Source organism: Haliaeetus albicilla, chromosome 23 (genome assembly GCF_947461875.1).
Source record: "Haliaeetus albicilla chromosome 23, bHalAlb1.1, whole genome shotgun sequence".
NCBI lineage: Eukaryota > Metazoa > Chordata > Aves > Accipitriformes > Accipitridae > Haliaeetus > Haliaeetus albicilla.
In genome coordinates this window covers 18758037-18785961 of record NC_091505.1, presented here as the reverse complement: position 1 = coordinate 18785961, position 27925 = coordinate 18758037, and the positions used below count along the sequence as shown (strand labels likewise).

Below are 27925 nucleotides of genomic sequence, written 5' to 3'. Positions count from 1 at the left end.
ATGAGCCAAAAGGATTTCCTGAAGGTAAACAGTTCTAGGCCACACATTGAGGATTCCTCTCCTGACTGGGTGGATTGCACTGATCCGGTATCCTAGTGTAACTGTGCCTGCAGCCCCAAGGATAAATCTGTTGGTTACTGTAGTATCTGGAGATGAAAATACTCCAAATGGGGTCTGGGTGTGTGGAGCTGACTTTGGCTGTGGAGCAAGGGGTGAAGTAGGTGATTTCTCCCTTTCTTCCCCCTTTTATCCCCTGCTAGTTCTGTGGAAACATTTCTCTGCAGTACGGCAAGGGGAAGGTTAGAAAATGCACAGCTTTTACTTCTTTGGGGTCAAAAAACTTAATCTGAACCAGCTTGAGCAAGCAGCATGGGGGGGCTGGGACCTTGGGTACCCATTGCAGAGGCTGAGGGCACCCTGTGATGCTGGCACAGGGCTCAGTCACCCCGTGATGCCAGTGTGGGGCTCAGTCCCCCCCTCTACAGCCTGGACCTGCCATCCCATCCTTCCTGGTGGCTGTTGCATGGGAAATACAACAGTCTTGACCTGGAGGGATGCGGAGTGGGCAGGCCTGGGTACCAGCCCTTGCTTCTGGGTTGCTGCAGTGATGTACACCCTGGCAGGGGGGTCTGCAGCCTCTGCCCCCCACGGGTGGGCAGCCGGCTGGGGGGAAAGGGAGGAAACGGCTCTGGGAAATGGGCTCCTCGCCAGTCAGCTGGCAGCCTGGCTCTGAAATGCTGGGAAAAGTTAAAAAATGGCAAGATGTTTGTAGGTGGCAGAGGTCAGAGTAATGTCTGGCTGAGCTGGGATGCATAACATAGTATTTAGGGGGTTTTTTGTTTCCATAACTGAAGATCTCAGGCTTTTGGAGGACCAGAAAGCAGTGGGAAAACCAACAAATTATAGCTCTGCTGGCTGATGCAAGCATTGTCAATTGCAAACTTGGAGGTTTTTTTCCAGTTTGCTCTTACTTTAATTTTTGCCAGGGCAAATCACTGCTCTGAAGAGCTTGCTGCCCTGCTAAAATAGCTGCCAATGAGCAGACATATGTGCACAGCTTGAGCCGGGGAAAGGAGGGAGGAAGAGGTTTGAAGATGGGAAGACTTTGTTATACTTGCTTTGTGACCTCTGCAAAACATTTGGCTTTTATTCAAAGTCCTTTTTCTGTTCTCAAGTCTGAAGTGTCCCTATGAGCCTGAATTTTATATGCTGGCAGCATGCTGGTCGAACTTTTATTTTTGGCCGTCCAAAAGAAAAATATGCTGCCTGTATTTCAAGATGAGCGATGGTTTCATAACCCCGGCTGCCAACAGGGCAGGGAAAGAGTTGAGATCCTGAAAACTTCCAAAGGTCGGTGGTTATGTTTGAACAAGAGCAACAGATTTTCCACAAAACAGCAGCACTGAAGTAATGCTATCCCAATCAATATCTGCTGGCTTTGGTCTGCGTTTGGCTTTCTGCATCATATATGAACCTGACTTTCTGCAAAGCACTGCTGAACTGGAGCTGCGATTATGGATGATGTGGCATATTTGCTGGGAAGATGCAGTGTGTGTTTTTTGGGGGTAGACTGCCTCCATATGGAAAAAGAAAACCAAAACCCACACCAAAAAATCTCTTTTCAGCTGTCACCCTTGTGTGCAGCGCTCCCTGAGTCTGGGAGAGGGCTGGGCCCTCCTGTAAATTTATTATCTGGGGAAAAAACTCTTATATTTCCGCTCTCCACCCATCTTAAATCTTTCAAGTAGTCCTTTCCCCTGTTCTCTCCGCCCTGCTATGTCTCTGTCTGCTTTTATCGGTGGCTTTATTGGCTAAGTCAGCTTTTCCAGGAAACTCAGCTTGGCTGGGCTCTGCTGTTCTCCACCCCGTTGTCCTTGGGGAAGGTGACCTTCCTGCAAGCCCATATGGTGAGGCAGCACATACTTGGGACAGAGGGGACACAGGGACGGGCTCTGGCCAGGCCCCCTTGTGTCACTGGACGCACCTCGACTTGCCTTAAGGATGGTGCGATCTGGGTTGATGATGCTTTGCTAGAGCACATTATCCACTGCTTTGTCATCCCCAGCGGGGACCAGGGATGAGGTCTGGGTGTTGAGCCCCATCATGTGTTGACCATGGTTTAAAAAAATAAAAAGTATTGGTCCTTTTCCCGTGGCTCCTCTTCTGCTCTGCCTGTTCTGCTTGATCTGGGGGCTCGCATGGTTACCCCCGGCTCCCCCCCTCACCCCGGCAGTCACTCCTTGGTGATACTGTTCTCTCTCTGCTTGAAATATTGGTACGGGCTTCAGCCTCAATGGAGGAGAGGGGATGCTAGTTTAAATTTCAACCTTTTGCTTTCCCAAGGTATCGACCTTCCCTCTTCTGCTTAGGAACGAGCAACAAAAGTTCCCTCTGGTGGGAAAGGAGCTCGGAGCTGTGCTCACCTTCAGCCCTTGCTCTTGGACCTGTGGGCTCTTAGTATTTTAAATGCAATGTTATTTTTTTTTTCCTTACCCCTGAGGACTGTGCATGTTATTGACACTTTTCTGCAAATGTAGGGGAGAACGGTGGGGTTGATCCTGATTGATGGAGTTCTCCCTATAAATCAGGAGATCTGCCTAAAAATGTGGTCTGTGTCGGTAAGCATAGTCTGAGCTGCTAAATTATTAACCGCTTTCTCAAAGCATTGCTTGTACTTGCATAGAAATGACTAAGGACAAAGAGTAATAGAAAAGTTGGCAAGAAAAATCTCAATTAAAAATATATTGGTTGGGCAATGAGATCAGTGTGCCGAGCGACTTTTTGAGACTGCCAGACGGTTTGGGGAGGTTATGGTAAATTTGAGGAGGCTTTTAAAATTGTGGATGTGGGTTTTTTGGTTCTTCTGGGATAAATGAAATGGGAGCTAGAACAGGCTGTTTTGGGAGGTGGTGTTATTTTTGCAGGCTTTTTTTGTAAATCAGGTTGTCTTCTCTACTTTTATGATAAATGGAACAATACAGGAGTGATTAGACTTTAAACTATTCATGAGATCTAAGCCAAGTAATGTGATTTACTCTTTTTTCTGCATATATTTAATATAAGCTGTGATTTCATTCAGATGTTTGAGCTTTGTACTTGTACCGTATAATTATCTCTGGTTTTAGCAGATGATTTTTTTTAAATTCCTGTGGTTTTTATTAGATCTTTTTTCTATGAGTTATTTGTGTTTACTTTGTGGCTTGAAGATATCTTCAGCAAACATAAAAGGAGTCGCTTTTGATTAGTTAGTTCTGGTTTAGGTGCTTTCTGAAACTACAGTAAATCAAATGGTGGGGTTTTTTTTTCTGCCACTATTTTTTTTTTCTGGAAACGGGGCCAGCAGGTAGCCCAGACACTTGTTTTCCATATGGGGCATATACTTAAACACTGTGTTTTGCAGCTGCCCTAGAAATAGCCTACTTAGATTGGCTCCTTGTCAGTGGTGGTTGCAGAGCACATGTTCACCTCTCCTCTTGAATTCAGTCTAACTCCATTAATTTTTACCCAGGCTTGCTAATTTTTACCCAGGTTTGCAACTTTTATCAAGTGCTGGCAGGGTCCTGGACATGGTGCTGTGATGGATTCCCAGAAATTTGGGAGGGCAGGTGAAGAGGAGCCTCTCCACGAGGCAGGAGCGAGCTGCTGTGCTGGGGCAGGACATGTTTGGGGGAGAAGGGCACAGATGGAGAGGGAAAGAGCCATGAAAAGAGGCTTGCCCAAATGCAGGCAAAGAATTTGGGGAGTGGTGTGGGCTGCAAATGTCATTCTGCCGTCTCTACGTAATGCTCCAACAGCTTCAAGTCATAAATGATGTTGGGTCATTAGTTGCATCCATGGGCTTTTTTAGCCCTGGTCTGATGCCTTCAAATCATACCTGTTGCGAACTCCTCAAAGAAAAGTTTATAGCAAAATGCTCAGCTGACCTTCCCGGGGCACATTAATATGCGTAGACGGGCTTTTTAAATTTGGACAACGTAAGAAAACAGCCATTATCCCTACTGCCTTATTTTCAGAACTGCTGCTTCTGGCAATAAGTGGGCTTTATACAAAGTTGAAAGTACAGGAAGGTTGGGTTACATCAAAATATTTAACAGAAAGATGTTCTGTATCTGAATTTCTCCATGGCACAAGGAAGGCCGTACCGCAGCAGCAGCACTTTGCCCTGCTGTGCGTGCAGCAGAGCGTGCGTGCCCACATCGGTGGTGAAGATGTGGTTATTTATTACTGCAGCCTGGGTGCCTGGTCCTGCCCGACGTGGGAAGCGAAGATAGATAGCGAGCTGCCAACTTGGAAAGATGCTCCTGGCAAATCCACTAGCCTTGTCATTATCTCCTGTGATTTGTGTTTGACTCTCTGGCTGTTGTCTTCCAGCTGAGCTCCTTCAGGAGGAATCTGGTTTGGGTGCCCTCCTGAGAGGTTGACTCTCTGAGGGACTTGTTTAGACTCTGGGGGAGCAGAGCAGGAGCCCTGAACTGAAGCTTGAAACGTCGTGGGAGAGACCTGCATCTTTGGGGCTGGTCTTCAAGTGATGCAAACAGGATAGCAGCTCTTCTCAAAAATACCTCCTCTCCCTCCTCTCGATTTCCATGGTGTGCGGTGTTCCCTGGGGTGCTGCTGTGTGTCTACCAGCTGCTGGGAGCTTTTCTGGGTTGTTCAGGCATGGTATGGGAGAGAGGGGACTGGGGTCACCTACCAGCATGCCCAGATCCTCGTGGCTTGGTGGGAGGATGCAGTGCAGCTTCCCACCGCGCGGTCCCGAGGCCGTGGGCAGTCTGACACCGCTAATCCCTACGAATACCTCTGGTTCTCCCAGCGCTCCTGCAAACACCATGCCTCGGGCAGAGGGAGGTGATAAAGTGCATATGGGGGGAACGCAATTGTTTATTTTCTTAAATAATCCTTTTGGCAGGCTTGGCTCTAAACAGCAGAAGAAACTCTGGCTTTTGCTTACAGCAGGTGACTCCTACACCCTGCAGCATGGGCTTTATAAAACCTCACCAGGCAATGAAGCAGCTGTTTGAATTGTATTCAAGTAATATTTTTTTTTTTGCCATCAGAATTAAAATTTTGATGAAAGGTGGTTTGGAAAAGCCCTCTAAATCCTCTCCCTGCTAATCTGCATATTTTATAATTTTCCCAAAAGCCTGGCAGTTCCTCCCTAAATCTCTCTTAAGTCTCTGTTGAGAGCTGTTATTAAGACTTAGCAATCTATTAGCAGCCTGGTGAGCTGTTTGAGGTGGGCTTGTCAAGATAAGAGCTTTTAATTGCCAAGCTGAGCCAATGCCTCTCACTGCAGGCATCATCATGGTGTGTGCTCTCTTTCTGGGAGGTGAAAAAAATAGAGGGATGTGTCATGAAGCCTTCCAGCTGCTCATGTGGCTGTGTGATGTTGGGACACTGGGGGGTGATTGAGGGAATGGGAAATGAAACACCAGGAATGGTGGAAGTCTGGTTAGACCACAGAGCGAGGACTTCTCCCTCTGCTGCAGCTACAGAGGGCTCTGATGCACTGTGGAGGGGGTTGATGTCATCTTTGTAGGAGATGCTTCAAATAAATAACTGAAGGGGAGTTGAGGGGTGGAAGCCCACCTAGGAGCTGGTGGTGATAATTTGGTGGGGCTCAGTTGGCTGACACAACACACCTGGGATTTGGGTTCTCTTCTGCTCTGGGGCTTCATGTGCTCCACACTCCAGGTTTTCCATGGCTAACTACAGATAGTCTTACAGAGTAAATATTTTTCCAGGAGTGTTTTAACCAGAGCTTTGTTGCTTCCATGCCACCGTGTGTGTTTGGCAAACCCTCACCCCTGCTCCTTCCCTCCGCTCCGCCGGCAGTGCGCGCAGGGGAAGCTCTCGTTTCTTCCCCGCGCTGGAGCGATGCCCAGCTCCTGCCCGGGGACTTGAGGCTTGGGGACAGTCTGTCTCTGCTCCTTGGCACTGCGGTGACATGGATGAATGGCTCTGCCTCTCGCTCCTGGGGTGCAGGTTGGTGAGACCTGGGGGTTGCCGCCTCCTTAATGCAGCAGGTACATCAGGGAACCTTTTTTGGGTCTGGTTTCTATTTCAGAAGATGCGCTGTTTGCTGCTGCAGAGAGTGATGATGAGGCTGGGAGGACGGTCAGCCCGTGTCGTGGCGGTGGCAATCCCTAGCTGGGAGCATGTGTTTGCCCGATCTGTGTTTGGGGGGATAGTGGTGTGCGGTGGGAGCAGCTGCTGGTGGCTGCTGCTGGCTCTGCATCTGGGCGATGCAGGGACACGGCGCAGGGGTGCGAGAAGCTTCCTTCGTCCGCTCTAAGCGTCAGCCACTGGAGGTTTGAGGCTGTAGTGAGAGCGGTCAGCACACTGAAGTGGGTTTAGGCATGGTGTAAAAACACTTCTTTAAAGATGCTGCAGACATGGGTGGGCAGCAGGGGGAAGGAAGAGCTGCTGCTTCCTTTGGGCAGACCCTGCTCCTGGTGCAGCAGGATCCGTTCAATTGCCGCTGCTCCAGGTACCTGTATAGGGCTGGCTTAAATTTTTATTTTTTAATTTTTTTTTCACACTTTCCCCAAGCAGCAGTTAGCCCCAGGCCTTGCTGTCTTAGTGTGGTTGTTTTCAGAGCACCTTTTCTCTAGCTGGGTTTTTCTTGCAGCTTGACAAGCTGCCTGTGACGGGCCCTTTGGACAACCAGGGCCTGTGGTGGGCTGAGCCCATGCCGGGCAGCTGACATGGGATAGGGATTTGGCATTGTTGGCACCTGCCCTGGTGGGGTTTCAAAGCAAACAAGCTCTAGGGTTGAGTATTAATAAGAGTAAGTGAAGTATGAACAGCATCTGCTGGTGTTTTAGCAGTCTTGCTGCCTGCTAATGCCCTTGAACCGTGAACAGTGACAAATGTCTTCCTTGCTCATGTTTTAAAATCCAAAACCTTAACTCTAAGAAAACCTTAGCCTGGCCTAAGACCACTCCTTTTTCACCCACTCTATTGGCTCTTAGTGGGCATTTTAAATTCACTTTGTAATTTTAAGTTCAACCTTGCAAAAAGCTTCCTGGTGCTAGCCAGGTCTCCTCCCTTGGCTGCGAGCATCTGTGGCAGGGACACTTTGTTATATGCAAGGTAGAACTTGGACAGAACAAAAAGCCAATTTTTGAACTATCGCACAGTTCGTTTCTTTTGAAAATAGACTTTTCTAATCCACCGAGAACGTTGCACGTGCTGGGCAGCCCAGAGCTGGAAGCTGATGGAAACGGAGCCCATGGTGTTGCCCCATCCACCTGAGAGCCTTCCCCAGGGCTGGCAGGGACCTGCATTGCCTCTGCCTTCTCATAAGTTTGCAAGTGTTTTTAAATGAAGTTATAGGAAGTTGGAAATGTGATATTTGAGTTACATTTAAGTAGAAAAGCACTGTTACTTTCAGTGTATTCAGATACCTTGTTTACTATGCATTATTTTAACATGCTCTCCATTGGATTGGGAGGATCTGTCTTTAATTTGCCGGGTGCTGTGACCTCCTTTGGGAAGCCTGCAAGGTCCGTGGGGATGGCTGGGTCTCTGCTAGAGCCCCGTGTTGCCGGTCACAGGTGTCTCGTGGCTTCGTGCAAGGGATGCTCTCCTTCTGCGGAGCCGCTCTGCTTCCCCTCTGTTTGAGTTTATTCTGCTGTAATTCCCCTCAGCCTCCCCTGGCTGCTGCGGAGCAGAGGAGCTGTCGTCAAGCCCCTGTGACACCAGGTTATTGTTCACTTGTGATATCTCATTCTGTTTTAATATAGAACAAGACAAGCTGGCATCCCCAGCACCCCATGTGTCTTTTTGAGGAGTTTGTGATGTGAAACTGTCTGCTTTGTTATTTCTTGTTTTATCCGAGATGTTAAAATAGCAGAAGTATACCTTTTTTTAAAGCTAAATCCCAAGTCTGTGTGCACCGGTGTGGTGGTGAGATGTTTTGGGTGGACTTGAGGGTTTGACAGGAGAACAAGTGTAAAGGAGGGTAACAGTTTCCATCGTCCCCCCTGGGGTCCTGGGGTAAAGCTTGGAGCTGCTGTAGGAACCCAAGGCTGAAGCTGTCTCTGTGCAGTACGTGCTGGTGCAGGAAAAAGTTTGCTGTGTGCAGGTAGGGCTCTCCAGGTTGGGACTAGGAAAAAGTGTATAGAAGACAAACTATGTTCCTAATGGGTTGAAGTGTTTGATAAAGATACTTTCTCCTTCAAGAAGGAAAAATTGCCTGGTAGATGGGCCCAGTCTGCAAACGCAGGCAGCAGTTGTCCTGCATAGGGCAAGAATGCGGTGGACGTGAGCAATGACCTGTCCCGGTGGGGTGTAGGACAGGCTGTGGTCCTGGGGGTTGGTGGCTGAGCAGCAGTGGGGACCCCAGGTTGCAAGCTCAACATTGCCTTGGTTTTGCTAAATGACCTTACATGCACCTTTGTTCTCCGCACTGGGGTAGAGAAATGAATTTTTGCAGTTCCAGCTGCCTTATTTCCACTGAACAGCACGGTGCATTCAGAAGCTGGAAGCTTTTAATACAAATATTTGACTGTTTTTGAGCTAGAAGCTAACTTTTCCGTTTCCTGGTTGCCCAACAGTGTGCTGGGGAAGAGAAGCGGGTCGGTACGCGCACTGTGGTGGTTGGGCACCGTCCGGTTTTGGAAACAGATGCGTATGTGGCACAGAAATTCTGCGACAACAGGATTGTCTCCTCCAAGGTGAGCTTGCGCTGCTTGTCTGGGTGCATTGTGCATGTGTATTCCCTGCTCGTGTGTTCACCCTGATTTTATTTGATGGTTGGTTTTGAAATTGAGAAACTCCAAATTCCCCAAGGCTGGATGTAAAGGTCACTTTGCAAGTGGAGCAGCCTGGTATGTACCTTACGCCACAGCTCCAGTCTCTCTGTTAGTCTTTTTTTTTTTCTTCCTATCAATCCCAGTGGGGGTGCACACAAGTTCCTTTCTTCTAGGCTGGATGAGAGCAAAGCACATGGACACATTGGTTTTGTGGTGGGTTTTTTTTGTTTGGTGGGGTTTTTTTAATGTTTTCTGGCATTCCCTTCGGGAAGAAAGGACAGGTTAAGTGTAATACAGCACGAGACAACAGCAACTCAGATTTGCAAAAGGGGATAGGGATTATTTTGTAAATGGACAGAAAAATACGATTCCTTTTTTTTCTGTTGTTCTGTGGGTTTTTTCTCTCTTGAGATAGGACAAAAATAACCATGCTCTATTTATCCCTTTGGATGAAAGGGGAAACATTCATACGGTATTAATGCAGCTTTTGTTTATGGTGGAAAACTGTGATGACACCCATCTGCCTTCTGCTTAGCTTTTTTCCATGACATTCATGAAGCTATTTCAAAAGATTTGAAGCCAATTCAAGTAAAATATCAAACAAGTGGCATCCGATATTGTCAACACAGCTGGATACATACTATGTTGCTTAGGATTCATGATGCTCAGCATACAGTCAGGCTTCAGTTTTACTGTACTTGAGCTGTAAAGGGGGTTTTCCTCTCCTTTCGGTTTTTATACAGCTTGGATCTTATTTGTTTTTATGTCTCTGTGCTGTCTGAGTTTATATTGGGGAAAAGTTTTAAGTCTAACCATGTGTAGCATTCCCATTGATGTTTCCGTGGCACGCAAGAGACATGGAGTCGTCTTATCTGACCAGACTCTTTTTATAATTAGGCGGATATTGGTCTTGAGACTTGGCTGCTTATTATTCTTTGCTTATTCCAGGCAGACTGAAAGATCAGATATTAGACCCATTATTTTCCATGTTGTTCTTAAATTCCACATTTTCCAAAACAAATGATTCGGCAGCCTTCTTAAAATGATAATGAAGCACAACCTAATAACAGATTTGTATGGGCAGCATGGTGCTTTTTTTTAACAGAAGAGCAACTCTTAAGGTGGCTTTTGGAATTCGTTTGGGGAAAAATAAATCTCTACACTGTGCATTACATCTTCATGAGATCATGTCTCTCCAAATGCCTATCTAGAAGTTGTTTGCTGAAACGGTTCCTGTTGTTTTTATCTTCTTCTACTCTTCTTCATCTCCAACCATGTGGTTTGGGTTATTTTGACAAAAGAGAAATAGTTGCCTACTTTAAAGCAAAGAAACAAAAACCCTCATGTAACTGTGAGATGCTTTCAACTGTTCAATAACCAGCGGAGAGAGCTGGACCTGAAAGCTGAAGCAGGAGCTCAGTGGCATCTCAGCATCCAGCTGCATCGCACTCCCGGTTTTAAAGCGTGGACCTTGACCTTTGCCTGGAGCATGCCAGGGCTGCTCAGGCAGCTCACTGTGGTGCTCCTCACTGGGTTAAAGGGAAAACTCCTCTCCTATTTTGTGCAGATACTTCCCGTTTGGTAGCCAAAGTCCCCAGTAAGCCTCATGTCTCGGTCTGTTTGTGAGCCCCCCATCTCTCCCTGCAGTACACCCTCTGGAACTTCCTCCCGAAGAATCTTTTTGAGCAGTTTAGAAGAATTGCCAACTTCTACTTCCTCATCATCTTCCTTGTGCAGGTAAGAGCTTTGATGCCAAAGGTAGATTTTATTTACCTACTGATGGTAAGCGCAGCTTGAACAAGAATTGAGGTTCAAAACTGACTCTGGTGCTTATAAGTGGTATGGTTGTTTGTTGTTTTTTTTAATTGGAAGCTGTGTTATAATTCTGGCACACTGTCCAAGGCATAATAACAATTAAAATATTTGGGCCTGTCTGAGATAATTGCTTCAGCAGTCGAACATTAAAAAAACATCTTAACTCTAACTGTTAAGATCAGTCAACCGGTGAAAATACATTTGGTGCTACAGAATTAAGATCTGGTTTTTTTGTCATCTTTATTACTTCTGCTGCATAACTATGTATTTTCCCAAGTTATATGATATTTGTATATCTTAGTTACAGTGAGTTTCAAGGCAAGCAGGAGAGATAGGCTGTACTCAGTAAAATTCAGAAAATGCACGAGCTTTGGGAGAGTGAAGCTTCAGGAAGCTGCTCTGCACAGACAAAATAGCAAATTTTATACACGGACAAACTTTTTCTGCTCTGCTTTGAGGCTTTGGTTAAGGGGCAAATCCTGAGCAAACCTGAATACTCGTTTTCTGTTCTGTCAGCCAAGAAAAGCGGGCTGTCAGAATGTTTTGGGGCGAAGGGCGTTTGGGAGAATCACTACAGTGCGTTTACTCACCTTTTAAATCCTCAGGCCTGGGGCTCAGTAGACAACCTGCTCTAGGGCTGAAAATAGGCATCAAAAACCTCTACTCCAGCAAATTAAATGGCACTGTGCAGTTACTGCAAACAGCCTGCTGTTAGATGGCTTCTCTGGGGTTTTGGTGATTCAGGGCTGGGGTATTGCTCTCTTCTAGGCTGCATGTTCAAAAGACAAGCATCTAAAATATTTCGTCCTTACAGTAAAGAATATGGCTTATAGTCATTCCAGTGGCTGACGCAGAAATGGGAGATCCCAAGATAATGGCCGTGGATGGCTCCTCCTGGCAGTGTTACATGAAAGGCCAATTTACCCCGGCATCAGCTGGCTCGCCTCCATCTCTTGATTTCGCTGGCGTTGCTCCATTTTGTCAGACTGAATTTGTAATTTGACTTGAACTGAAGCGATGCCCTGGAGTCGGGATGTCCTTTTTGTGTAGCTGGCCATTTAGTGATGCGGTATTACATTTTATCTATTGACCCTCTGGCCATGAAGAACATGGGATATTCTTCATTATACTTACAAAACCGGTTGCAGTTTAGCTGTTTACCCATTTTAGGCACAGGTGTATGCAGGTGAGAGAAAAGCGTGGCTATTACTCCTTGTTTTTTATTCTGTGAGCATCTCTAAAATAAGGAAGCAACCCTCATGCCCTATTAGAGAAAAAACAAACCCAACCAAACAAAACCAACCTGACAGCACTAATACACTTGCTGCCCTATACAGTAACCGATTGCCCCTGAGCGCTCATTGTTCTGGAAATGTCACTTGCCTTAAAGCACTAGGGCCACGCCATTCATTTAAAATACCAAGGGTTATACCTTGATAAATGGCATCTATAGCTTAAATGTTGGTGCTTATCTTTAAATTAAATTAATGGAATTGCCCTATGTGCTGCATGAGGAGTGAAGTATCACAGTGCTTGGGGAATTGCCTGGTGCATCTGCTCTACCTGCTGCTGAAACCCTTTATCAAAATGTCTATTACCCTGTGACTCCAAATTCAGCTCTTGTTTTAGAGAGAGAAAGTATGTGCATTAAACATAAAACACCTGTTAGCGTGCTAATGGGGTCACAAATAGCTGTTTCTTTGGTGCAGCTATTGCAACACTCAAAAGAAACTACGAGTAAAGTCCTGGTAGAAATGGCTGGCCTGGAGTAAGCGTAGTCCAAACATGTTTGTGGACAGACCAAACTGTTGGCAGTAAGCTAATTTAGGAGGTGCCAGGAATGAAAAATGTCCCTTTTAATTGATGGAGATGACTTCTGGACTGTGGTCTGCAGTCTCCTAAACAATGAATTAGGAAGAAACTATTAAGTAACAGGAGGATTTTGTCACTTTTAAGTGGATCGAAATTAAGCTGTTGAAGTCCTAAACCAGCTCAAAAATAGCTTCAAAGGAGTCTGCCTTTGTTCTGGCTCGTTGCTCATGTGTCCCTTGGCTTTCCACCAGCTGCAAAGGGGAAGAGCAGTGTCCAGCCATGGGATGCGCAGGGAGTGCAATCTCCAAATACATAAATGAGTTCTTCCGGGGACTTCATCCACTATGTGTGCTCATACATCTATAATACAGCATTTGTGTGGACAGAGATTTTATCGTTTGTTTAAACAAATACATACCACTGCATCTTGTCCAGTGCAGAAGAATCTCCTGCTGGGCAGCTGGAGGTCCTTTCCCTTGTCCTTCTCAGCTAAAAGGCAAAGTTCCTCCTGTATTCCCAAGATCTGTCCAATTTTGTGCCAGATAACTTTTGGCTGACTGGCCTAAACTTCAGTGATGCCACTCCAGTGAGTGTCCATCACATGTTGCGTGGGATGTGTCTGTGTGACACTTGGCACCATCCTCGCTTGAGGTTTTTCCTCCAAAGTCTGATTTCTACCAGACTTTCCATTTGTAAACATTTTACACCCCTTTGAGTGAGCCAGGGCTTTGTGTTCCTGGAAATATTTGTTGTGTTTATCTTGATTTACCCTCATGCTGCTTAACTCATACACCAGTTACCTGGCGGCTGCTTGTGGTGTATCTCTTCCACTGCAATATCTTCTGGCTCTTTGCTATTTGAGGTAGTGCAGGGTAATACTGCAGTGTATAGCATTTCACAGAGTTAAAAATTTCCACGTTGCTTCCTTCCAGCTAATAAGAGCAGTCCTGTCCTTAACGCAGCTTTTTACGGCAGCCTAAAACAATAAATATACAGATGCTGCTGTTTGTGAGTGTGCCAGGGAAGCACAAACAAGCGGAGGGAAACAAAGTCCCTTTGTGGGGACACAAAGCCTTTCTGCTGAGCTTCCCTGTCCCTTTCATTACAGCCCTCACCATCTGCCTCTCGTGCTCCCGTCCTCCACGAGGACAGCAGGAAAAATGGCCAATTTTGCATGCCCTGGTTTGGAAGGTGGGGCAAGGGCGCAATTCTTCCTCCTCTTATGTTATTCCCTCCCGATTATGAACCTGTTCTGCCATTCTTACCCTTCCGGCTAAGTCATGATACAGTCAGAAGAAACAGCGGTTTCCTGCAGCCCGAAGGTTTAATTAATGATGAAGGGACTTGGTCTTTGCTGTGGCGCTGGCTCAGCCGCTGCACTGAGCTCGGGAAGGATCCAGCTATCCACCCCAAGGCCCCCGTGCCATCACTGTGCTTAAATTGTGCTCTTAACTCCAAATTTTGGAACTTAAAAGCAAAATGTGGGATTCTGTTTTGCTTAAATATTCATGTTCCATTCTGCCATGTATTTCCTTAGTCATTTGGGCTGGTGCATGTTATTTTTAACCTCTGAGTGTCAGTGGTTCAAGATGACTGGTGATGTCCTCCCTCTCATAACCAGCCACGTTTTAGGCTTCAGATGTGTCCTGTCCTCACTACCAAAGAGGAGAAACAACCCTCCTGGGGCTCAGTGAACGATAAGGGTGTTTTTCACGTCATGCATTGCTCCTGTCTCTCTGCCCCATCCTCCTTCGCTACCTCGGTCCTCTCCAGCACATCCCGTGGTGGGAGCAGGCTTGTTGGCACCAGCACTGGGAGTGATTGCATTTTTGTAGCCTGTCCCCAGCAGCCCATTCATCCAGGCTTTTATTTCCCACTAAAGCAACATCAAATTGAGGTTTTAAGCTACTTCTGAAAGGGTTTTTTCCCACCTAAGGACATCACATGGCCTTCAGGAGAAGGGATTATAGTCTGTTCAGACTGCCCGTGCTGGTCCTTCTCATGTGCCCCTTCCTTCCCTCCCTCCTCTGCTGGGCTGTGACTTACCCCAATGTACCCAGCACCCTTTTTCCCTTGTTACCAGAGGTTTTGTTTCTTCTGCTGCCTGAAAACCAGTTGTCAGCAGTACGTTTTTTTTCTCTGCAGGTGATAGTGGACACCCCAACCAGCCCAGTGACCAGCGGCCTCCCACTCTTCTTTGTCATCACTGTCACTGCTATCAAACAGGTAAAAATGTCAGTTTGGGGAGAGGAAGATGCTATTTGGGACATGTAATGGAGAAAATGATGAGTGTGTTTTTGAATATGCTCAGAAGTCACCAGAATGGGCTGGTAGGTTTGGTGAACCCTTCTCAGAAGGTGAGACACGTATACTGGTGCTTTTCAAGAGAGGCTGCATGTTGAGTGTTGTTCTTGGTCTCTCGTTTCAGCAATGTAAAGCATCTCTGTATGTACTGTTGTAAGCAAGCCGTGAGGGTCAGTAAAGGTTACCTCTGTAGTTCTGGCTTTACTTGAATTTTTCTGCTCTCTTTATAAATGCTCTCTGAGTCTTTGCAGAGATGTGCTCCAAATATAGCCCACGCTCTGCTCCCGTGTTGGTAAATGGAAAAGACAGGTTCTGTTCAACCACTCAGCTAGTCCCAAAAATGTGGTCCTCATCTTCTTGCAGTGTTAAAAGCCCTTTTTCTTCCCATCGTATGCACGTGTGCTATTTAAAATTTCCTGTACAGAAGATTGAATAATAAAAGAAGTTTCTTTTGCAGGGGCCAGAAAGGGAGAGCTAGAGTAAAATCCATCTGCTTCAAATCTGAATGTTTTATTCTTTCAGTGAAGACTGAAGAGTCTCATCCTGTGTTACCATAGGAAAGAGTCACAGGGTGCTCAGTGTATTATTCATATTATCAGCCTGTTCTTGCCAACACTGAGAATAATAGAAACATGTTACAGTAGTTTAGCTGCTCGTTGCATGCACTGCATATAGATCATTTTTGTGTGTTATTTTAATCTGTTCTGAATCTGTCAAATATGCATATGAAGTTTTTAAAATAAATTGATTCAGTCTTAGCTACTCTGGTTGATGTTTTGTCAGGCATGAAGGAGGTCTGAGGACTGCTTAATTTATTCATTTTTTTAAATCTCTCCCTCTCTGTCCTCACTCATCCTCTTTTGCTAGTTTACTTGCTTTGTTACGAGTTTGTGTTGCATGTATTTGTGTGCCTAGGGATACGAGGACTGGCTGAGGCACAGAGCTGACAACGAAGTGAACAAAAGCAACGTCTTCATTGTCGAAAATGCAAAGCAAGTGCAGAAAGAGAGTGAAAAAATCAAGGTAACTGTTAACAGAACTCATATGTAGTTGTCCTTGAAGCCGATGGGAACACAAGGGTGTGTGGTAAGGAGGCGAGGGCAGGGGAGGAGGGATGTGCTGCGGTTAGAGCTGCCCCGGCGTGCTCACTTTCAGACAAGATGTTCTGAGAGCTGTTCCCAGTTAAGGAGTGAAGCTGCCTTTGTTTGATTGCTTTTGAAAAGCTGTCTTGCAAAAGCTGTACTGGGGCTGACAAGTGACAGATCTGTCAGCGTTTTGCACTTCTCCAGGACAGGCAGTCCTCTTCTATTTCCAACTCTCCCAAGGACACCAGGAAAGTACACTTAGCTTTGACGTTAATTTATAACATCGCACTTCAGACAAGTACAGTCTCTTGCTCCGTCAAGATGTAGCAGAGAAATAAATACTAACCATGCCACGTGGGCGCTCTGGGTTGGTGCTGGGCTGGACTGACCCGTCGGGCTGTGGAGTGATGCTCGGGGACCTGTGCACCTCTTGAACCCTGATTTCCCTTTTAGCCAAGGTGATTTCTTCTAGGCTTTGAGAGAAGCTAAATCTATAACCATCTAATAACAGCTGAGAGGGCTTTTCATGTAAACATTTCCTTTCTTCCAGGTTGGAGACATAGTAGAAGTGAAAGCAGATGAGACCTTCCCCTGTGACTTGATATTTTTGGCCTCGAGCAGCATTGATGGGACCTGTTACGTCACTACCGCAAGTCTCGATGGCGAGTCCAATTTCAAGGTGATGGGGATGGATGGGGTGGTACTTGGGGGTACTCGGGTGCCCGGAGCTGCCACTGAAGCTGGCACTTGTGCGGGGTTGGTGCGTGCTTAACTGGGGGATGCTCCCACGGAGCCCATCCCTGTGTCCGCATGGCTGTATTTAACAGCTCTTCCCTCCGTCTGCTCTCAGTGTGCCAGCACTGAAGCTCCTTGGGGATTGTTTGTTTTCCATTTTGTGTCTCTCAGCCATTTCTGCTGCTGCTGCAAATTGTATCGATATCTATCAATACGGCTTCGCTGCCTTATTTATTGCCCATCATGGGAAGTGTGTTAGTGCTTCCCCGCTCCAGCCGCATGTTGCGAGGTGCATCAGTAAAGCAGTGCCTGCAGCTGCTTCAGCTCCCTTTCCAGTACCTGCCAATGTGTCTGTTATTTAACCGAGCTTTTCCAGTGAGATCTGGGACTTTTTGAGGCAGTATGTCTAGATTCATTTCGGGAATTTTTCATCAGTGTGAGAAAAACATTGCTTCTGGGTTTTTTTTCTCTCCCTTTCCCTGAAACCAGCAGTGAAATTTAATACATCTTGTGTGATGTATTAATACACAAATACATCAGTATGAATCTCCTCTTCAGTTTATTTTCTTTCTTTATACGTGCCCCACCCCCAAACTAGAAGCAGCAACAACAACAAAAAAACTTAAATGCATCAAAAGACATGAACATTTAGTTGCACTTGTGTTTGATAAATATTTATACAGATAATAGCAACTGCAGTAGTAAGACTGGATATGTATTGTATGGGGTCTGTGGCTTCTCTCTTTATGGGTAGCTGTTAATTGGTACTGGAAATCTTGTGTAGGAGTTGATGCAGTGCTGGTGCACCATACTGGTTCCACTAGTGAAGAGGAGTGGATCTCTGAAGTGGCTTGAGGCTAAAAACAGATAACCATGTTAAATAGGCAATTGCTTATTTGTGTCAGGTCTATTATATGCATAAGTTCACATAACTTTTGCAGAGTCTTGGCTCTTACTAACTTTTGAGTCTGTAAGTGAAGTGCTGAATTTCTGTATCAAGCACTGTGGTGGGTTTTTTTTCTTGGTTTGTGGATTCCTGTAGGTGACTGGGACCTGTCTCTTGTTTCTTGATGAGATGAAGGGGAAGAGGGAATAGAAAAGCAAGTGCTGTTTGGGGAAATAGGTCTCACATTAGGAACCAGGGTTTGCTGCAAAAGGAGGGTGAGGGAAGCACGCTCAGGTACGCACAAAACCTCATCTGCACCAATATCTGCCACCTACCTGGTGGGGATTTTTCTGGTATTTGGGGCATGTCAGGTTGAGGTATGGGAAAGATGCCTAGTTAAGTGAAACTGGAGCAGAACTATAAAAGGGATTTTTTTTCAGGGCTCTGTCTGTGAAGCGCAAATTTTCGGTCATATGTTAAAGAACGTGTGTTTTCTAAATACACTAGGGGACTGAGGCTGTAAAGATTGTGGAATGAATCCACTTTGAAGTATCACTCGGTAATTGCACAGTGTCCATGGTGACAGGAGCAGTGGATGCAAAACCCCGCACAAGGGTCAGGTTTGGTAGTGGGCACTGCAGAAACAGTTTTGAGTTCTGTTTCACAAAAGCTGTGATTTTTACCAGAGATGTGTGTGCGTTTGTGCATCTGCTTTCAATACGAAAAGCCAGGCAGGTTACCAAAATGGCATGAAGGTGGGTATTTATAATGTCATGACTACAGCACATGTAATGAAACCTTTCCTCCTGGGATGCGCAAGGAGGGGAACGCAAATGTAAGGAGTGGAAGAAGCTTTTTAATGAATTTGTTTATGAAGATGGATTAAGGCAGCCTGCCGTGCAGCCTGCCGTGACTCGGAGCTCTGAGTAGCTCCTATAAATAGAGCCTGGAAGGCAGTGAGCGGATCCTTCGTGGGCTTTCCAGTTAATTGTGAGAGATGAACCTTCGCAGCAGCAGCTGCTAAAAATAGCTTGGAGTCTGCCAGCACTCTGCCTGATCCCTGGGCACTGGAGCTGGCATCTAATTACCTTCAGGAGCGGACGAGCGGGTGGTCCCTGGGAGCCTCTTTGCTTCAGGGGCACCTGCAGCCTCCCTCCCACCCCACCTGGGGTGGCAGCAAGTCCAACCAAAGATGCTCTGCTTTTGGTGCACGCCTTACTGAATATCCATTCAGTATATCCATTCAGACATCCAGCAGCTCCTTCCTGCTACGGTTTCTCTTAAGCTTATTGACCTTAGTCTTGCGCTGAGAGATGCTTCGGCCGCTTTGTGGGAGCGGGGAGAGGGCTTGGGTGAGCTGCTGGCACTGAAAAACCTTTGCATGGTGGTATTTTAAGTAACAGGTTATAAAACTTGGGGACGGGCGTTGTTGCTGGGGGCTTGTGGTGACGCTGCCTGTGCTTCTCTGCCCAGACTCACTACGCAGTGCGGGATACCACTGTGCTCTGTACGAACGAAGCCATCGATGCCCTCACCGCCACCATCGAGTGCGAACAGCCGCAGCCCGACCTCTACAAGTGAGTCTGCTCCTCCTGCTCTTCCAGCCCTGCAGCTGCCTGCTGTCATCTCTGCAGACACCCGAGCACCGTCGGTTACAGGATCTAATAAGTTGCAGTTCAGCAAAGCAAAGGGCCTTTTCTTTTCAACAGAGACCAAAAGGTTTCTCGAGGCAGTGATAAGCTGCCAGGCTTCTTCCATACAAGGATGGCAAAGTCGACACCGTGCTTCTTCAGGGCTCGGTTCCTTTGCAGCAAAACCTCCCCGGTGCAACACTTGTCATGGTGTAAAGAGCTATTTTTTGTCAGCTCAGCTGTAGTAATGGTCCGTGTGCCTATTCTTAGGCCACTCTACCTCCCAAATAAAATGCATTGGGCTGAATGACTTCCAGGAGTAAGAGGTCTTTGTGCTTAAATCCCTTGAAGGAGGTTTGCTGGGGCATGTTGCACTCTGTAATGGGGATGCGCTGGGGTGCGTAGGTGTGGTCAGGTACTGCTGCTCCATGGGTGGGTGGCAGCTGCGGGGTGCGAGGCTCCCTCTGAAGTGTTGAACTCCCAAACGCACTCATTCATGTGTTTGCTTCTATCTCCTGTCAAGGACTTTTTTTTAGTATGTCTGTAGTAGCTCTTTAGAACATTAATGTGTTTGTAATACAAGTTTCTCATATTTTTATTGCAGATTTGTTGGAAGAATTATCATCTACAGAAGCAACCAAGAGCCTGTAGCCAGGTTGGTCTTGCAGCTGTCTCGCTGGCCCTCCTCAAAGAGGTTGGGCACCTACATCAGATTTCAAGGATCTGAACTTGTGCTGCCATCGTTAGGGAATGGTTGTTTTTCTTTAACCGTTCCAAATATTTCATTCTTAAGGGAGGCCTGTAGTTACACTTACGCTCTTCTGCCATCCTGTGATTTGTTTGAGCCCCTCTTGGGGAAGCAATGCTGGACCACTTGATAACATCCTTCCCTGCTGATGGAGAACAAATTTACCAGGCAATTGCAAAATATTGGTTTTCGAGGGAAAGCAGAAACTTAAGCATCAATCAGAGTGTTTTGGGGAAAAAAAATAAGCAAACAATGTTTATGAGTCATCAAAAGCAGATGGCTGTCACCAGAGTGGTGCTGGCAGTGTTTTGTGCTGTGGTGGATCTACCTGGGCTCTAGAAGCAACAGAGGGTCATGAGTGGGGGTTTCAAAGAGAAATAAACACACGAATGGGAGCAAAATAAGCCATTGGCTTTGATGGTGCCATTGATTGACTGTGCTGGAATGAACAGGTTTTCAGTGCTTTTAAAATCAGGGTTTTATGTAAGTACTGGAACATATTAGAGCTGAACGTTTTGCACTTATTCCTCAAAAGCTTTACTGATAATCCCCCATTAAATTTGGAACTTTGAGCACTGAGAATAGTCTGTGTAAGATGAAATGGAAATATAAGTATATAAAGAGAAAAAAATCAAGCAATGCCCAATTTTAACATACAAATCAAGTAATCAGATCTAAAGAACATCTGCTTAGCTTTATAATCTATCTCTGGCTCTAAATTATAAAGCAGTTTGAATGTTTGAGTGATGTAATGTTACAACTTCTTTTATGTTTAGGTCTTTGGGTCCTGAAAACCTGTTGCTGAAAGGTGCTACCCTCAAAAACACCAAGAAGATTTATGGTGAACAGTTTTTATCATTATTGTTGTTATATTTTTTATTTATTTGAATAGCTCTGATAAACAGTTACAAATGTGGATGTTCATGACTAAATCTGGAGAGGGAAAATACTTCTCTACAGCTTGTCTGCCTGAGCTCTGCAGTTACATTCGGTATGCAAGCTGGTGGGAAAGTTGACAGGGTGAAATTAGGAGATACTGGTTATATCTGCAGTGCTGCCAAGCTCTGCAGGTTGTGTTAATACACCTCAGCAAGCTTTTCTTTTTGCCTGAGATGCGAAGAGTGGGGAGTTGTTCCCAAATCCTTTGCTGGAAATGTGTGCTAGGATCACAGTCCCAGACACTAGTGATTTAGGGTGATGGCTGTTAGGAAGATTGATGTTTTTTCTGACTGTATGTGATCCATAGGCTCCTGCTCAGTGCTCTGAGATATATGCAATTACATTACTTAGCAGCCTCGGAGGTTTCTGTAGTCCAACAGTCCTTGGGTAATGCCTCTTTCTTCAATTGGGATTCGAGTTTCATGTAAACACTGATGCCCCTTATGGCTAAGTGCAAACTGGGTCCCTCCGGGGCTGCAAGTCCCTTATGAGCCCTGCTTTAATACCCTGTAGGAGTTGCAGTCTATACTGGAATGGAAACGAAGATGGCTTTGAACTACCAAGGGAAATCTCAGAAACGGTCTGCTGTAGAAAAGTGAGTATTTATAGTCAGCAAAAAAATCGGTAGAAGCTGTTGTGTTTGTGGGGGTTTTTTTTAATGGATGACTTGTACAGAAATAATCCCCTAATCTGCTGCCTTTTGTTTCAGATGCTCTCTGATTGCGTAGAAAATCTGTATATTTGATAAGCATATCTTTCAAGAAGCTGCATCATTTAGTAGCTTTTTTATTTAAAAACAAAATTAAGAAATTTTAAAATATATGAACTGACCCTGAATATCAGCACTGTCAAAAGCACTTGTTCTGTAATTCCCTTAAAAGTAAGGAAGTCTTGTTCCTGCTTATTTGCATGATTTTCTATATAAAAATAGATGCAAGAATTTAAAGAAGAAACTTATTTTTCAGATCTATCAACGCTTTCTTGATAGTGTATTTGTGCATCCTATTGAGCAAGGCTACGGTGTGCACGACTCTGAAATATGTGTGGCAGAGTAATCCATTTAATGATGAGCCTTGGTACAATGAAAAGACTAAAAAAGAGAGAGAGACGTTCAAGGTAAGTGGATTTGTATTTCAGCACCTCCTCCAGCTTTCTTTATTCTGACAGTTTTATTTAATTTGATAATGTCTTCTGCCAGCCCTGTGAGTCCTGTTTGCTCTCTGGAAGTGCTGTCGTTTACTTCGGGCTCTCCTGATGTTTGCGTTTCTTTCCTGCCTCTCTCGTGCTTGTGCATGGCGATGCTTGCGTGGAGCAGGTCAAAGCATAAATAAATATTATATAATACATAAATGCAGCAGTCGATTTAACTTGGATCCTTATCTGAACTTGATCTACCTCTCAGATTTTAGTAGGCAAACTTAAATTGCTCCTTGTTTCTAGTTAGTTGAGTTCAGAATGAGACCGTAGCAGTATATTCTTAAGAGGAAAAGTGATCATTTTGGTCACTATGAAGCAGTGAGATGTACTCGTGTATTATACCCTTGTAGCTCTGCAGAAGACAGTGAGTTTTTCTGCATCAAAGGAAAATGGAATTTGGCCCTGTATCTTAGCTGTATTAATTTTCATGGTTTTTTCTATTTAACTTTAGAAGAAAAGCTGTCTAAAACTCCAGGGGTGTTGCTGTAAGCTGCCCCTGAGTTATGCCTGACAGGCACAAACTGCATCATCTTCTCCTCTTTCCATTGCAGGTCTTGCGGATGTTCACAGACTTCTTGTCATTTATGGTCCTCTTCAACTTTATTATCCCAGTCTCCATGTATGTTACAGTAGAGATGCAGAAGTTCTTGGGTTCCTTTTTCATCTCTTGGGACAAGGAGATGTACGACGAAGAAATAAAAGAAGGAGCGTTGGTGAACACCTCAGACCTAAACGAAGAGCTCGGGCAGGTCAGAACATGCTCTGTTTGCATCTGCTTGGATGAAAATGTGGATGAAAACATCCTCCCTGATAGGAACCCGTGTTGTGGCAGTCCCTCGCCATCCCCTCAGGGCAGAGCTTCAGCCGGTTTGGTGGCACTTTCCATTTAATGTGATTCTACTCTCTCTGCGAAACGGATAAGGTTATAAATAGTGCATGAAAGAGCAGGAATTGGGTCATGTCAATTGTTTCCATATTGGGGAATATCAAGCGCAGCGCTCTGCGTGTCAGGGTGGTTTGCTTTCACCGCTTCAATGAAAAATTAAAAATCCTCTGTCTCTTCAAGGATTAACGAACATGTCTGCCCAGTCATCGCTCTGGGCATGCAATGCACATGCAGCGACGCTGGCTTTGCTGGGGCAATTGGACAGCTCAGGCTTCCCTTTCTTATCTGCACCAGGAGAGACTGAGTGGAGGGTGTGTGTAGTGCCTCCTGCTTTTTATTTTGTGTTTAAAAAAAAAACCCCATATATATATTTGGAGTAGCAATTACCTAATTAAAATACAGCACCAAGGTGAAAATCCCCCAAAGGAGGCAGCAGGCCTGCAGCAGCAGCTATATAAGTGCTAGAAGCTATAGCAAAGGACCCAATAAAGATGATGAGGGGAAAACAAAGAGCTTGGAAACAGGTTTTAAGTCTTCAGGAGCTGCCTCCTGCCATCTGTGCAACAGGCTGAAAAACAAAGGAGCTGCTCTGAGGAGCAAAGCAGTAGAACTACACAGTGATGTAATTCCCCTGCGTCTTTTGGGGGGGCCAGGTTAGGATAGCAGCAAAGTACTCTTTGGCATTGGCACAGATGCACTAAAATGCCCCAGCCTCTTTGTTTCTGGGGGGCTCCTTCCCAGGCATATGGGGCTAGGGGTGCAGCAAGGCAGCCTGCCTGCTTGCTTCTAGGTGGAATACGTCTTCACGGACAAAACTGGGACCCTGACGGAGAACAGCATGGAGTTCATTGAGTGCTGCATAGATGGGCACAAGTACAAAGACTGCATTTCAGAGGTGGATGGCTTCTCTCAGACCGATGGACCCCTAAAATATTATGGCAAAGCAGAAAAGGTAAGAAATCTGTGTGTTGATGACTGTTAGGGTTTTGTGGTCAGCTCCTGGATGGGTAAATACAGCAGAAGCTGGGAGAGGGTGTTGGGTTTTTTGTTTTAAAATATGCATACGCAAAAATCACAGCCGAGTGCTGCGAGGTGGGCTTGGTGTGTGGCATCAAGCTGGTAATGAGCCCTTCCTCACTCCTGCCTAGAGCCGTGAGGAGCTGTTCCTGCGAGCCCTATGTCTGTGCCACACCGTTCAGATCAAGGAAGCAGACCAGGTGGATGGGCTGATAGGACATCCAGAACGCAAATACACATATATCTCCTCTTCCCCAGACGAAATCGCTTTGGTGAAAGGCGCAGAAAAGTAAGAATATGAAGATGCTGGTTTTTTAATTCCCTCTCTCTGGTGGGAGGGAGGTGAGGGTTATCTGAAGGCGATAGACCCCTTTCCCTGGTCACGATTGCAGCTCTCTGAGAAGCACGTTGTGATACCTGCAGCCTTGTGAAGCCATGCGAGCCTGTGGGTTTAAATGAGGTCGTGTAAAAGGGATGCTCTGCAAAGGGTCTTCCCTGAGCAGCTTCTCGGGACTCTGTGGTTTGCAGTCACTGCTGAGACAGCCCTGAGGTGCGGCAGTACCTGGCTGGGGCAGAGGCTCCTTTGCTGGAGCCCCCAGGGCCATGTGCTTTAATCCCCAAGACGACAACCAGTTACCGTGTGCATACTGCAGCCAAATTGGTTCTGTGGCATGCAGTGGCAAAATAACAAGGTGGGTTACCCACATTTGAATCCTGCCAAAGATGCTTAAGGCCGGGTTGGGTGGGGCTTTGAGCAACCTGGTCTAGTGGAAGGTGTCCCTGCCCATGGCAGGGGGGTTGGAACTGGATGATCTTTAAGATTCCCTTCCAACCCAAACCATTCTATGATTCTATGCTACTTATGCTACTGCCAGCCCCTAGGTTTTAGACAGAGGCTGTTGCAGCTGTATATACTTGGTCATGGCTTGTAAATCTGCCGGAGACCCAGGGGACTGTGTCCAGAGGCTCTTGGCGTCCGTGCACCACGGTGCCCAGCTCTCCAGGTCACGGGAGCAGTGCCAGAACATCATAGCAGGCTCAGCAGGGAGCAAGCAAACATCCAGCCAAGCTTTTTAGCTCGGGCTTGCTAACTTCTTTGTTCTCCTCTGCAGTGCAGAAGGTGAAACGAGAACGTTGTTAATGTATAATATGTGCCAACGGGTGTTTTCAATGTTGTTCTGTCCTTTTGTTTATTGACAGGTATGGTTTCACTTTTCTAGGACTTGAAAACGATTTCATGAAAATACGAAACCAAAAGAATGAAACTGAAATGTAAGTGCTGCAGGGGCTGCTGAGGAACGGGGCTGCTAGTGCTGCGCTGGCTCCCGCCAGGCTTGATTGAGTTTGGTCAACATGGCCAACCTGCCAAGATCAAAGCTGTTCCATGAATTCTGTCAGACTGTGCCGACCTGCCTGAAAACTGCCTTTTTTACAAAGCGCAGCACAGCAAGGTGCAGGCTGAAAGGCTTGCTTGCAAAAATCTGCTGGCAGTTTTAGTGACATCTAAATTCAGGTCCCTTAAGTGCTTGCAGTCGCTTGCACGTATCCTTCATCTGTGCCTGGCTGTGCAGATGGCTCCTGGGATTCACGGGGTGGTTGCTGACCTTACAGACAGTGGCTGGGCCTCACAGCAGGATACTGTAAGCCTAAACTGCGTGATATGGCTCCCTTCCCTGTAACGTTTTTCCCCTCCTGAGCTGAAAATAATTACCCTGTGCTCACAGCTTGGGGGACATCTGAGAATCACTGACCTAATCCCAGCACTCCCCGAGAACTTGCCTTCGCAAGCAAGTTTCACTTCTTTACTCCCCTTATGGTGAAACTTCTTATTTAAGTGCCAGAGCTGATGTAGCTGCCTGCGGCGTGTGGTGCCCTGCTGCCTGCTGAGCTGCTGCCCAGCCTGGGGGGTTGGTGTGCTGGTGGGCATCCACATCCTCAGCCCCATGCTCAAAGCAGCACTGTGGTTGTGTTGGTTTTTTGGGTTTGTTTTTTTTTTTTACTTGGTTTTCTTGTTGCAGTAGCTGGAAAAAGTACATTGCCCAGTGGGTGCTGCCACTTGTAGGGTGTATTGATTTCTGCAGCTTGTTGTTAGTGATTTTCTGTCTTAAGTAGTTATTTTTCTTTTACTGTGTTTAAGCTCCCTTTTTTTTTTGTTTAAGGTACCAACTTCTCCATGTGTTGAACTTTGATCCTGTCCGTCGCCGTATGAGTGTCATTGTGAGAACCACCACGGGTACAGTTAAAATGCATTTCTGGGCTCCCATACATGTGTGCACGTGTGCACAACTATAAAACACATCCTCTTTATTCCTGTATTCCTGTAACCTAGAGAGGCTAAGCTGTTAGGTTTTCTAAGCTGGTCTAATTAAATTCTGTACTGGGCCTGGTTGGGATAGAGTTAATTCTCTCCACAGCAGCTGTTGGGGAGCAGCAGCAGATAAGGGGAGAGGACAGAGATGGGGACGGTGACCCATGGAGAGCTCCCTGCTTGTCTTGTTTGAGCCTGGAGGTACAAATAAGGGGGGGGAGATGTGAGACCTTCCCCTGAGCGGGATGGGTTTTCACGGGGATAGGAGACAAAAATTCAGAGGTCGCCATCCTTCTCAAATGTCAGTCCCCTGAGGTATGGGATGCTGGTTTTTACCTTCCCTGGAAAGGCTGCCAAGGCTTCTAAATAAGGAAAAATAAACTGCTTTGTCTAGGCTGTTGCAGAAAGCTTGTGCAGAGACAGGTAGGGACACCCAATGTCCCAGCCTGAGGTCAAACAACGTTTTGCACAGGTTAGTGTAAGGCCACTTTTGGTAGGCAGCTGGGCTTCTAGCAGTTCCTTCTTTAGTCCTGCCAGATTTCCTCCCTCTGCATCATTTGCTGGCTACTGAAGCTGTTAAGTCTTTCTACAGGTTGTGAATGCTATAAAGTATTTGTAATTTGCTTTTAGGAAAGTTGCTTCTCTTCTGTAAAGGAGCAGACTCCTCTATTTTTCCAAGGGTGCAGCAAGAAGAAATCCAACAAACAAAAGTCCACGTGGACCGCAATGCTATGGTGAGCACGTGGATGGAATTTGGCTGGCTCCTGGGGTCAGGAAAGCCTTATTCCAAAAATAGGGATGTGACCTTGCTTTGGAGGGAAGTGTTGAAAATCTGAGTGTCACTTCACATTGTTTTGAAGCCAGGCTTCTTTCCTTTTCTGTTTCTTTGGCTTCCACCTTCATTTGAGTTTTGATACACTTATATGGTCTCCATCACCGTTGTGTCCAAGCATCTCCCAGGCAAGTTAAAAATAGAAATAACAATAGCAGGCTGTCTTCTCCAGTGGGAGAAGCGCCTGGTCCCAGTCGTGGGGACACCCGGTCCCCGCTCTCCCTGCTGGATACATGCTCTCGGCTCTGGTCCTTCTCTTAGTTTCTCTCTGCCATGTTACATGCACATAATAAGCATAACCACGGTTACTCTGATGGGAAGAAGTTACTGTATACCCACAGGGAAGTTGGTCTTTTGACTCAAGCCAAAAAATTGTCATTGCCATCAGGGTCAGTACTGACAAAGCACTGATAGTGGAGAAAAGCACTAACCCTAAAGTAAGGAGCTGTAGAAAATCTGGTTTTAGGGTGCTTGTCCACTTTATTTTCTTTTCCTCTCCCTACCAGGATGGCTACCGAACGCTCTGTGTGGCATTCAAAGAACTAACTCAAAAGGAGTACGACAAAATTGACAGACAAGTTAATGAAGCTAAGATGGCTTTGCAGGACAGGGAGGAAAAGATGGCGAAGGTTTTTGAAGATACAGAAGCAGACATGCACTTGATTGGAGCTACTGCCGTAGAAGACAGGTAAAGAGGTGACCACCACCACCGATGCTGTGGTTTCTCCCCGACTTGGATCATGGCCCTGACTTGCCGTGGTGGAACTAGGCAGCCAGGCAGGTGCTGGAAGTGTCCAGGGCAATTAATTACTCGGTGGCACAACCTATTACACAGTGCTCTAGTTGCTAAAATTGGCCAATGTAGTAGGAATTAGGATTTATTAATGAAACTACAGAAGTACTCGCGCTTCTAGAGAGTGAATTAAGCATGCAGTGTTAATTTGCACATCAAAACAAATTCAGTTTTGCGT

The 27925-nt window shown here is 46.0% G+C and overlaps 1 protein-coding gene across 8 annotated transcripts in view; it reads left to right on the top strand.

Moving 5' to 3' along the window:
• The window catches only part of ATP11C (ATPase phospholipid transporting 11C), a 58572-nt gene that overhangs the window by 10569 nt on the left and 20078 nt on the right, over positions 1 to 27925 (top strand). For all 8 annotated transcript variants that reach the window (XR_011329523.1, XR_011329522.1, XR_011329521.1 and 5 more), the window contains exons 2-18: positions 8562 to 8681; positions 10407 to 10496; positions 14532 to 14612; positions 15606 to 15713; positions 16326 to 16454; positions 18870 to 18973; positions 19632 to 19682; positions 20552 to 20616; positions 21228 to 21309; positions 21680 to 21830; positions 22463 to 22660; positions 23588 to 23749; positions 23946 to 24103; positions 25015 to 25086; positions 25974 to 26047; positions 26753 to 26856; positions 27461 to 27642. Coding sequence is in view for 5 of the 8 variants with exons in the window: in XM_069811479.1 (XP_069667580.1) it covers positions 8562 to 8681; positions 10407 to 10496; positions 14532 to 14612; positions 15606 to 15713; positions 16326 to 16454; positions 18870 to 18973; positions 19632 to 19682; positions 20552 to 20616; positions 21228 to 21309; positions 21680 to 21830; positions 22463 to 22660; positions 23588 to 23749; positions 23946 to 24103; positions 25015 to 25086; positions 25974 to 26047; positions 26753 to 26856; positions 27461 to 27642 (1931 nt within the window). In the remaining 3 variants the exon portion in view is untranslated. The remainder of the gene's footprint in view (positions 1 to 8561; positions 8682 to 10406; positions 10497 to 14531; positions 14613 to 15605; positions 15714 to 16325; positions 16455 to 18869; positions 18974 to 19631; positions 19683 to 20551; positions 20617 to 21227; positions 21310 to 21679; positions 21831 to 22462; positions 22661 to 23587; positions 23750 to 23945; positions 24104 to 25014; positions 25087 to 25973; positions 26048 to 26752; positions 26857 to 27460; positions 27643 to 27925) is intronic.